Consider the following 12,601-nt stretch of genomic DNA (forward strand, 5'->3'; position numbering starts at 1 on the left):
TTTATAGTTTCTTGATCTACACTGCATATGAATCTGTGTTCTTCTAGGAAGGTGCTGGATGGATGCTTTGGAGTTGGCTTTGAAATGTTCTAGTCTTCTTAAACGTACAATGATAAGGGAAGGAAAGGAACATGACCTGAGCATTTCATCAGAGAGCACACATGTGACTTTGTATGGCTTATTACGTGCTAACAATCTCCACAGTGGTGACAACTTTCAGTGAGTAGCTTCTGTCACTAATTTTTATGAGGGACTGTGTTGTTCACTAGGTTAGTTGGTGGGCCTAGAATTTTTGTAGTGTATCTGAAATTGAACTTGTCTGTTTTCTTCCCATTATATGGCTTCAGGGCTCGTTTGAGATCTTTTTAGTTGCTATTATAAGGTATAGAAAGTTATTTCCTTGATTTCAGCTGATGTGAATTAATTGTTCTTTCCCAAATATATACCTTGTCTTTGTACATGGTGTTCCCTCTATTAACAATGTTTCCTAGTCCTCCTTGCTCTTTTTTCCTATAATATTTCTTTTCTTCAAGACCAATCTCAAATATTACATCAAATGCAAAGCCTTTATTGCTTCATGACAGTAAGGTATAATCTGTTCTTCTATAGCTGTTCTGTAACACTTTTTAATAATGGCATTTATTCTGTCTGGTATTTGTGGAATTCTCCTATTTTAAGTGTTTTCAAGTTAGAACAGTATCCTGTTTGTGGTTTTATCCTCAGATAGTCATTGTAGTTAATACTAAAAAAATATTTCCCTGTGGAACCTAACAAATACTTAGTTTGAGGTTCACACAGTTTGTTGCTTTGTAGGGAAAAATTAGATTTCCCTTCTCCTCCCTTGTCCCAGTACTCAGCTTCTGTTCTGAAACTACTTATTCTCGTCAGCATTGAGGTGACTTTCCTCAAAGTTAGGAATGAATGAATGAATGAATGAATGTTGGGGCTTCTCCCCAAGATTTTTCCCTCAAAGCTCTTCAGCTATAAATAGTTCATTGTTTTTTCTTTCTTTTTTTTTTTTTTTTAATCCCAGGTAATTTTTAAGTGCTATTATTTTGGAATCTTAAAACATCATGTTCTTCACATATTTATTGATTGAAATTTTTTGAGCCTCTTTTCTGTATAAGACATTATACATACTTTTCTGTATTATTCGTTGCATTATAAATAGGGAGATCAGATATGACCTAAATTTGAATCCAGTACAACAGTTTTTACTAGCTGTGTGATCCTGAAGAGTTTTTGTTTGTTTTGATTTGATTTGTTTGAAACCTAAAAATTGCCAGGCAACTATAAATAATAAGAATGATATAAATAACCAAAGGGGAGGGATGCTTTAGGATGTTACAGGATCAGGAGAATTTAGAGGATAGGAAGCTAACATTCAGCTAGGGAATCAGGAAACGGATTTTTACAAAGGTAGAATCAACATAGCTATTTGTTCATTTGGCTGTATGGCAGAACATGAGTTAAAAGCTGATGATGCAGAGAAGGGGGGAATGGAGGCCTACCTGAGATGTATAGTCTGCTTGGATGTAAGGGACAGGGAATGGGTGAAGTTAAATATTACAAGTTTTAAGCCTGAATGACTGGTAAGATGATGGTAAAATTTTTAAAGAGACCATGTTGGGAGATGATAATGTGTTAAATATTGGACATGCTGAGGACACATTGGTCCCAGGATATACAGATGGTATCAGCCAAGCATTTAAAAACATGGGCCTGAAGCATATTTATGCATGCATGGGTTTGAAGATCAAATAGAAATGATGGTGAAGGCTTGAAATTGGCAAGCTTGCAAAAGGAGAGAGAGGATAGAGAAAATAAAAGGGCCAAGGAAGAATAAAATATCTTAAGGATGGAATGAACTAAGAGGGATCAGAGAGCTCAGAGAGTCAAACCATAGTTACATGCAACCCAAGCACTAAGACCACTTCAAGAAAAATAATCATCAAAAATCACAGAGAAGAGAAGTCACAGAAGATGAAGATAAGACAAGGCCATTGGATTTGTCAACTAAACCATTGTTAGTGACCTTTAAGGGAACAGATTCAGTGGATTCAGGGGAGTGAAAACCAGACCATGAAAAGTCAAGGAGAGAGTAGGTGGTAAGAAAATAGGGACAGAATTTGAAACTACGTTTTTTAAATACATGATTATAAAGGGAACAAAAGAAAATTAGTACTATAAAAATGAATTTCTATTAGAAATTCTTTGGTTAGGGGAGCCTGGGTGGCTCGTTCTGTTAAGCATGCAACTCTTGTGGGATCCAGCCCTACATCTGGCTCTGTGCTTAGAACAGAGTCTGCTTGAGATTCTCTCTTTCTGTCCTTCTGCCCCTGCCCCCACTCTCTCTCTCCAATAAATAAATAAATAAAATCTTTTTTTTTTTTAAGAATCTTTTGTTAAAACCCAAACAAATGAATATTTTGGGGAAAAAATTTACATTTTTTTTATTCTGGAAGTCAGGGTTTTTTTAAAAATGCTTTCTGAACAAATTATTAATCCTAATCACTGTAAGTAAGAATAGGATTGGGGTATAGCAACTTAATCAATTTTAGTATAGGTTTATTTCTATAAACCAAAATTTCCATTAGCGATTCTTCCTGAACTTTTTTTTCAAGATTAAGCCTTTGAGTCAAGTATTAAAGAGAGAGGATTACTTTTATATTTTCACTTACTTTGAGTGACTTTGGAGAGACCTTATGGGGGGGAAGTCATAATTCATTTGAGCTCACTTGAGAATCTGATGACCTTGACTTGAAGTTTTTCTTTAGACCAGAAATGATAGTGAAGTTGATTCAAGTGAGGATGTTTATGAAACTAAGAAAAAAATATAACAAGGAAAAGTCTAAAATTTTGCTTTTAGAAGCTTTTAGCCCTAAGTGTTAAAGGGACAGAGAACTCAGTGTTCTTTTAATATTTTCCAGGTTTTTATTTAATTTTTCTGTGCCTTTATTTACTAATCTGTAAGGTAAGAATAATAATAATACTTATAGGCTTATTTTTGAGGGTTAACTGAGTAAAGTTGTGTAAACCACAGAACAGTGCCTGACACTTAAAGTCTTAATAGAGATGTTTCATATCATCTGATTTATAAATTTTATATTCTTAATCTCCTTTATTCTTCCTCCTAATCCTTCCCTCAAGGTTAAATGATAGTGAAATTGAAAGGCAACATTTTAAGGACCAAGATATGTACTCTGATAAATCCGATAAAGAAAATGATCAAGAGCATGATGAGTCAGATAATGAGGTGATGGGGAAAAGTGAAGAAAGTGACACAGATACATCAGAAAGGCAAGATGACTCTTATATCGAACCTGAGCCCATTGAGCCTTTAAAAGAGACTACCTACACTGAACAGAGCCATGAAGAACTTGGAGAGGTAAAAATCTGATTTTCAGAGATTTTGTTTTCCTAATTCTTGGGAACTTCCAAGTGAAATTGAAGACATTTCTTTGACCTAGTGCTTATTTTTTGAAAGAAAATTTTTGTATGATACCTATTTTATTTTTAAAATCACATACATATGAAATGTATCAGAACCTATAAACAATTAAATACGTATGTATACTCACACAAGTATTATATCTAATATTCTATTAAATATAAAGTTTACATTTTCTTCAGTTTGTTTTTGAAATAGGATAGGACTGCTTGATGTCATTGCCAGGTACAATGTAAATTGCAAAGATACGTGAGCTTACAACTTTCTTGTTATTGCTAGTGCATAGAAGTAAGTATAGTAAAAAATAATAGCATGTAATGAATTCTTTGTATATATCCTTCCCTGTGATGTCTATTAACAACTACTCTTTTTACCTAAGTTTTATAGCTATAGACTTACTACCTTATGAGTTATTTCTACTCACGTTAAGAATGCTTGAAATAGTTCTATAGCGTATTCAGATTTCAACATTAGATGTCTTATCTACATATCTAAAATGCCTGAAATAAATATGATATTTCAGTATTTTTTGTTAATTGCTAAAGGCAGGTGAGGCTTCTCAAACAGAAACGGTGTCTGAAGAAAACAAAAGCCTTATCTGGACCCTGCTGAAACAAGTCCGTCCTGGCATGGACCTGTCCAGGGTGGTTCTGCCTACATTTATTTTGGAACCTCGTTCTTTCCTGGATAAACTTTCAGATTACTACTATCATGCAGATTTCCTGTCTGAGTAAGTAGATTCTTACTTTTTTTTAGATTTTTTGGGTAGATATTTTGTAGATTTTTTTAAAAGCAAAGACACTTCATGGTTTTAAGAGATTTTTCAGAGGTCTATAAGTACAGTGATTATGCCTTGCCAAAATCCATCTCTTATGAGGTATCACTCTTCACTCTCTTCATCATTTCTACAGTTGACCTAAATAAGAGTATTTAATAGTTTGCTATAATGTTTCCATTTACGAAGTTGTTTGGGAAGACAACATGCTTGAGGAAGACAAGGAGTCTACCCCTTTACCAATAGCATTGCTTGCTTCCTTGCTTTTTTAAATTTTTTAAAAGATTTTATTTATTTATTTGACACACAGAGATCACAAGTAAGCAGAGAGGGGGAAGCAGGCTCCCTGCTGAGCAGAGAGCCTGAACGCGGGACTCGATCCCAGGACCCTGAGATCATGATCTGAGCCAAAGGTGGAGGCTTTAACCCACTGAGCCACCCAGGCGCCTCCCCCCCTTTTTTTAAAACAGCACTGCTTTCTCAGGCTCCCTGACCTGTTCACTGTCCTAATATAGGAAGAGGTGATTGGGATCCCTTGTGTTCCTCTTGCCCCCACCCCTGCCTCGGTCAGCTAAGCTCTTGTTCAGGTCCAATCCTGGGGCTTGTGCTTTTGTTTACACGTATCTTCTCTACATGCTCATGAGGCGTGTGCAGCTTACCACAACCAGGCCAGTTGCTGGCTCATGATATAAATCCCCACTTCCATCTTTGCTTTTCTTCCTGCCAGCTGATCCTGGCTATAATTCTGAGGAAGGCAGGCATAAAGGAGGTGGAGGGAGAGCTGCCCCTTTCCTAGCAGTTTCCTGGAGAACCAGTGAAAGACATCAACTTTATGCATACCTTTCCAAGTTTTGCATGCTGCCCCCATTCCAGCTATTCAAGACACTGTGTTTTCTAGGATATTGAGTTCTGGTATTATGACCTGATTTTTAGATTCTGCACCAATATCTGTATTCAGTTTAGTAATTACATTATTAGTCTACCAGTTGAAATAATGAACATTGCAAAAAAAAATCATAAGCTAAATCAAAAGATAATTGAGAAACTGGGAGATTTTTGCAAATTAAGGCACACCCAAAGTGTTAATCTCCCTAAAATAAAAAGGGCCTCTTAGAAATTTAATCACATGATCAGCAACCTAATAGAAAAAGGAGTGGAGGAAATGACCAGAGTTCGAAAATGAATAGAAGCAGTCATTAAACATCTCACTCAAAATAAGAAAACTGCAGGTTCAAATTATGAGCTATTTTTTATCCATCACAGTGACCAAAATCCAAAAGCTTTTATATCCCAGTTGTGCTTTACATCTTATTATAGTTCTTTTATCTGCCTAGAAATTCATTTCTCTCAGAGTTTGAGGCGGGTTCCTATAAATCACAATAAGATCTTCTTGCGAGAAGCCCATTTTCCCAGATTGTTCTGGCTACACACACCATTGCAAAGGCTTTGTGGGGCAACGGGCACTTGTACTCTGCTGCTGCTTGATAAAAACTAGCACGGTGCTTTTGATGGGAATCCGGCAATATTTATCAGAATTATAGTTTCATTCAGTCCTTTGATCCGGTAATACTGCTTCTGGTAATAACTCCTACAGATATACCTCTGCATATTCAAAATGACATATATGCAAGATTGTTGCAGCAAGGCTTATAATAGTAAAAGATTTGATAACTCAGGTATTTAGCCATAATTGAGGTGGTTAAATAATGTATGATACTTTTATACATAAAAAGTCTATAACCTGGGGCGCCTGGGTGGCTCAGTTGGTTAAGCGACTGCCTTCAGCTCAGGTCATAGTCCTGGAGTCCCGGGATCAAGTCCCATATCGGGCTCCCTGCTTGGCGGGGAGTCTGCTTCTCCCTCTGACCTCTTCCCTCTCATGCTCTCTTTCTCTCTCACTCTCTCTCTCTCTCAAATAAATAAATAAATAATCTAAAAAAAAAAAAAAGTCTATAACCTGATTTGGAGGGATCGTTAGGATTATGCATGTGTGGAAAAAGCAAGGTCCAAAGAAATGTGTGTGGTTTGCTACCTTTTCTTTCACTTAAAAAGTGTTCTGGCTACATAATTCTATTTGCTAATAAATAGTTAAATTATAATTATTATAATTATTATTCATATATATTATATGTTATGTATGTATGAAAACTCAGAATTCACTTGTGGCATACATGGTCAATGTTCTGCAGTGTTTATAGCAACAGCAAAAGGGCAAGGGAGGGTAGCTGAGTAATGGCTTCTAAAAATTTCTTCTTTAAAATGAAAATTGTTCTTTGATTATCTGCTACACTGATAGACATTATTCACTGGACAATCACTAAGAATAGGTTAAATCCTTTTTGATTGACTCAGTTATCTTAAAACTTCAATATTTATGACATGAAACTTCTGTGTTTTGTGCTAGGAACTAAAAAAACATACAATCCTTTTCTTAATGGAGCATTTTTCATGGGAGAGATTAATATCAGCCTATTGTCCTCCCTTCATTTAGGATGGCACTCACCCATTATTGATCTCCTCTAATTAACATCAGTTACTGAGAACAAACTAAATCAAGTAGGGAGCTGAACACCTGTAATGAAACTGTTAATGAGACTGCTTGGCCCCATCGTTGTAAATGCTAGGAATCATGCAATCCTAGAATCTCAAATGTGTTTATTTTTATTATTACTTTTTTTTAATCATAATTTCTCATAGAACCCCTAGCAACATCTAGGGCTCTAAGAACCCACTTGAAAAACCTTGGTTTGGAGAGTTTCCAAAAACTGCTTGAGCAAAGACCTGGGCAGTATATCAGACAATAGGAAAAATGAGGAGAAAAGCAACCAGGCTATGAAAAGTTATTCTTACAGACTGATACACATGATTATTTTTACTATCATATTTTAAATATGACTTAGGTTTTCCAGTCATATCTCATACTCAGTTGTTCACTTGATAAGTAGAAGGGAGAATTTGTGATATATTTTGTGAAAGTTTAGTGTATACCATTTTGGTTTTTTAGGGCTGCTCTTGAAGAAAATCCTTATTTCCGTTTGAAGAAAGTAGTGAAATGGTATTTGTCAGGATTCTATAAAAAGCCAAAGGTAATGTTTATATTTTATTTTCTTTAACCTTATATGAGCTCTTTATTTGTTATCTTTTGTTTATTTATTGATAAGCATTACAAGGCCTCTTTGAGTCAGCAAAATTGCAAACTACTTAATCATTTAGACCTATATTGTGGATTGAAGTGATTTCATTTTATTTCATTTTTTTCATGTCTCTACTGTGAAATTTTATATGGATAAATCCCAGATGACACCACTAAATCCATTTTGACTAGTTTAAACTATTTTGAATCTTTCAGATTTGTATTTTGAAACTTGTATTTTGTTTTTCTTTTTTTCTTTTTTTTACCAGGGACTGAAGAAACCTTACAATCCTATACTTGGTGAAACTTTCCGTTGTTTGTGGATTCATCCTAGAACGAACAGCAAAACTTTTTATATTGCTGAACAGGTATTAGAAGTGCATATTACAGAAACAAAACTGGTTTGGAAGTTATTGGAATATTTTAATAAAGAATATTAACTCAGTAAATTCACTGTTGCTTAATCTTTCTTACTAGTGAACATTTAGTTAAGCATTTAACCTTTTAGTACTGAATACTAGTAAATATCGTATTTGTAAGTATTACTATTACAGTCATGGAATCCTGTGACCAAAAAAAAATCTTGTTTTTCTGTGCCCCTCCTATCCACAACCAGATTTTGTTTCCTTTATGACCAAAATTGTCCAGTGGTTTCCTAGTTCCTAAATCAGGTTTACACCCATTTCTCTGGCATTCAAGGTCTTCCATATCTTTCTAAATTAATCTCAAATTAGATGCCTTTCTGAATCCTCTATAGTAATCAGACCTCTGCATTCATAATTAGACAACCTGATATTGTACTTTTTTGTCTCGTTATTTTATAATTTAATTCTCCCATTCCAGTATTTTTTCTCAGCTGTTCTCCATCTAAATCAACCCTGACCCGCTCCTCTTTCATGATCCCAGTGACTGCATCTCCCAGTGATTTCTAGCTTCTCAATCTTCTGTATTATTTTTGTGATTATCCATTAAGCTGTTATTTTTAACACACTGTTTAACTTTTTACAGACTGTTTACTTCCTAATTGAATTGTCAGCTCCTTGAAGGAATAGCCTCCCTATAAACCTCTTTTTGTTGTACGCATAGTAGGCAGTCAGAAATATTTCTTAGTTTTAATCTTTCATTAATTTAGACTTACATACATTTATATTCATGATTCTCAATCTTTTCCGCTCATCCTCCTTTGCCCTTGGTCCTGAGTAATACAACATTTTTTTCTCAATAACAATGACTCCTTACTGTAATTATTCTCACCTAGCGTGTAAGAAGGATGAGTATTATGTGTCATATGAAAAACCTTCCTCTTCCCTAGAGATTTTGATATACTTCTCAAGTGGAGACATTTTATCTGTGTATTAATTTTTTAAAAATTATTATATCACCTTGCATTTTAGTTTACTATAATTCCTCACTAAATTGAGAAGCTTGAGAAGAGTTCGATTTTAGCTTTGACTCATTTCAGAAAACATAAGGGGGATATATGTGTGTGTCTCTCTCTCTCTTAGATTACTAAAGTAACGTATTTGTCAAAGCTTTTGTTTCCTGTTGCCTATTTTGTAATCCATTTGAAGAACAGCCACTGTATTAGTTATCCATTGCTTATATAATCAATGACTGCCAAAACTTAATGGCTTAAAACAACAAACATTTATTAGCTTCTATAATGAAGTTTAGGAATCTGAGAGCTGCTTAGCTAGATGGTTCTGGCTCAGGGTCTCTCATGAGAGTGCAGTGAAGGTGTCAGCCAGCTTTGTAATTACTTGAAGACTTACCTGAGTTGGAAGATTTCACTTCTAAGCTCATCACATGTCTTTTAACAAGAACACTCAGTTCCTTTCCACATAGGTTTCTCCATGGAATTGTTCACAACATGGAAGCTGGCTTCTCAGAGCTAATGATCTGAGAGAGTGAGAGACCAAAATGGATCGTGTATTATAACTTAATTTCAGAAGTGACATATGTCACAAAGTAACTTTGGTACAGTGTAAAAGGAGCCCACCTAATGGTGTGAATACCATGAAGTGGTTTCCTTGGGAGATATCTTGGAGGCTGGTTACTGTAATCACCAATGTTTAATTTTACCACTTAACAAACATTGCTTCTTATTAGAGTATACTTTTAAGACTTGAACTTTTGATAATAACACAATAATATACTTACATTATTATATTTACATTTTTTCCTGTGTTCAATAGGTGTCCCATCATCCACCAATATCTGCCTTTTATGTTAGTAACCGAAAGGATGGATTTTGCCTTAGTGGTAGTATCCTGGCTAAGTCTAAGTTCTATGGTGAGTTCTCCTTGTCTCAGTTTGCACCCTTTTCTGGAAGGTAATATTTTAAAAAACAAAACAGGGGCATCTGGGTGGCATAGTCATTGGGCGTCTGCCTTCGGCTCAGGTCATGATCCCAGGGTCCTGGGATCAAGCCCCGCATCGGGCTCCCTGCTTGGTGGGAAGCCTGCTTTTCCCTCTCCTATTCCCCCTGCTTGTATTCTCTCTCTCGCTGTGTCTCTCTGTCCAGTAAATAAATGAAAATCTTGAAAAAAAAATAAATAAAAAAACAAAACAAACATAGACTCCAATTTCAGATGTCTTAAGTTCTTCTAAATATTTAAAGAAAAGTAATACCAAAAAAACTCCAAAAAACAAAACCACTGAACAAAGAAAGAAACATTTCTCAACTCATTTTATGAGACCTACATTATATCCTAATCCCAAGACCATACAGTACAAAGAAACTATAAATCATAGTCTCTCATGAATGTATACATAAAAATCTTTACCAAATTAGTAACAAATCAGTATATATAAAGGGAGGCACATACACACATAAAAAGATATGTTAAAAAGATACGTATCATGATCAGTTTATCAAGGGGAGTTTCTCTTGGAGGTACAATGTTGCTATAACATTGAAAATCATTGTAGTTCATATTAATTGAATGAAGGAAAACCATATCATCTTTAAAAATGCAGAGGGGCACCTGGGTGGCTCAGTGGGTTAAGGCCTCTGCCTTCCGCTCGGGTCATGATCCCAGGGTCCTGGGATCGAGCCCTACGTTGGGCTCTCTGCTCGGCGGGGAGTCTGCTCCCTCCTCTCTCTCTGCCTGCCTCTCTGCCTACTTGTGATCTCTGTCTGTCAAATAAATAAATAAAATCTTAGAAAAAAAATGCAGAAAAATCATTTGACAACTTTCAACACTCATTTATGATAAAAGCCCTCAACAAACTAGGACTAAAGATATCTGTGAAAAATATATAGCCAATTTCATACTCTTAAGGTGAAAACTAAGTAATTTTTACTTAAGATCAGGTACAAGGCAAAAATGTTCACTCTCACTACTTCTGTACAAAATTGTATTAGAAGTCATAGCCAACGCAGCCTCAGGAATATACAAAAAACTACTAGAACTGATAAATGAATTTAATAAGTTTGGTGGATACAAGGTCAAAATATAAAAGCCAATTGTATTTCTATATACTAAAAATGAACAGTTACAGAATGAAGTTTAAAAAAATCTTCAATTACAATAGTATGTGGAAAAATAAAATATTTAGAAATAAAAAATGTGTAAAACTTGTAAACTGAAAAACTACAAAGCATTGCTGAGGAAAATTAAAGAAGATTTAAGTAAATAGTTACACTATGTTCATATATTAGATTTTGAAAATTGTTACAGTGGCATGAAATGTTGATACAACAACATGGATGAACGTGAAAAACATTTTGCTGTGTAAAAGAAGTCAAACACAATAAACTGCATATTCTGTGATGCCATCTGTATAAATTCTAGAATAGGTAAAACTACAATGACAAAAAGCAAACCAGTGGTTTCCTGGGGCTGGAGGAAAGGATTGACTGCTGAGAAGCAGGGGGGAGCTTTTTGGGGTGATGGCAAGGTTCTGTATCATAATTGTGTGATGATGGTTGCATGACTATACAATTGCCAAGACTAATGAAATATCAGAGTAGGTCACATATTATATGTAAATTTTGCCTCAATAAAACTGATGATGGTGGGAAGAAAAATAAACATGGGAGAAAAGCTAGAAGATGATACCATGGAATTTTATCAACAATTGCATTTTGATGGGTTATGCTTATGTTTTCTTTTTTCAAATTATCTGTAGTATTATGTCAGTTTTAAGTACTGAAAGCTTGGGACTTAACTATGTAATAGGTAAGAAATAATGTTTTTATTCAAACACAGATATGTTATTAAGCCATACCATAAAACAGTGTTCTGTTTATTGTATGTTCTATGTGTTTAAGATTTTTAAGAGCCTCATATAAAGTAACATAACATAATAAGCATATAACTGTACCTTTTAAAAGTACTCATTTTTTAAGACTAGGAATGTGGATCACATATGTTTTGGATATAAGATAACAAATATACATTTGGGCACACTGAGATTGAGATATTTTTAAGACAGTCCCCTGTAGAAGTATGGTAGGTGTCCTAAATATATTTTGTTTATTTTTAATTGATTGCATTAGTTTTCTGAAATTTAATACATGATATTTATTCTAGGAAACTCATTATCTGCAATATTAGAAGGAGAAGCACGATTAACTTTCTTGAATAGAGGTGAAGATTATGTCATGACAATGCCATATGCTCATTGTAAAGGTAAGTGTTTTCCATACTTGAGTTAGATACTCTATAAACCTTTTTTAAGTAAATGTATATGGCTGTAATTTGTTGTGTTTTGTGATTGAGGGAGTCAGCCTTTTGTTTGAAAATGTCCTTGGTTTATAGATATTTAAGATTATTGCTGTCATCTACTGAATATTTCTGTAGTGAATTCACCTACAACAGACTTCTATGACACCTACTTCGGTTGGAAAAGACTGAGTTATAATAATGGAATTCCGTTTACCTAATGTACAGGTTTTAAAATTTGATGAAACTGCCCGTTATTTCAGAATCTTATTAAAGATGATTTTCGTTTTCTTGTACCTCCACCTCTTTTTAAAATGTTAATTTGCTTCTTTTCAGTATGCTAACTCCTTTAAAAATTTTTCTTATCTTCACTTGGCAATTTCTTAAAAACTAATGCATTATACTCTTCCCCATTATTCAAGACACAGATAAAGATACTGTCATTTATGACAGACTAGGGACCCAGCCATTCTGTGCACCTTACATTTACAAGCTCATTTAATCATTTCAGCAGCTCTATAAAGTAGGTAATATTGTCTCTTTTATGAATGTGGAAATTGAGGCATATCAGA

At 34.6% G+C, this 12,601-nt stretch overlaps 1 protein-coding gene across 2 annotated transcripts in view; it reads left to right on the top strand.

Moving 5' to 3' along the window:
* Positions 1 to 12,601, top strand: part of OSBPL8 (oxysterol binding protein like 8) — a 150,258-nt gene that overhangs the window by 120,732 nt on the left and 16,925 nt on the right. For both annotated transcript variants that reach the window (XM_080810442.1, XM_080810443.1), the window contains 7 exons: positions 48 to 219; positions 3,151 to 3,388; positions 3,997 to 4,181; positions 7,231 to 7,312; positions 7,629 to 7,727; positions 9,555 to 9,651; positions 11,898 to 11,996. In XM_080810442.1, coding sequence (XP_080666568.1) covers positions 48 to 219; positions 3,151 to 3,388; positions 3,997 to 4,181; positions 7,231 to 7,312; positions 7,629 to 7,727; positions 9,555 to 9,651; positions 11,898 to 11,996 — 972 coding nt within the window. The remainder of the gene's footprint in view (positions 1 to 47; positions 220 to 3,150; positions 3,389 to 3,996; positions 4,182 to 7,230; positions 7,313 to 7,628; positions 7,728 to 9,554; positions 9,652 to 11,897; positions 11,997 to 12,601) is intronic.

The sequence above is a fragment of the Martes martes genome, assembly GCF_963455335.1.
Source record: "Martes martes genome assembly, chromosome: 8".
NCBI lineage: Eukaryota > Metazoa > Chordata > Mammalia > Carnivora > Mustelidae > Martes > Martes martes.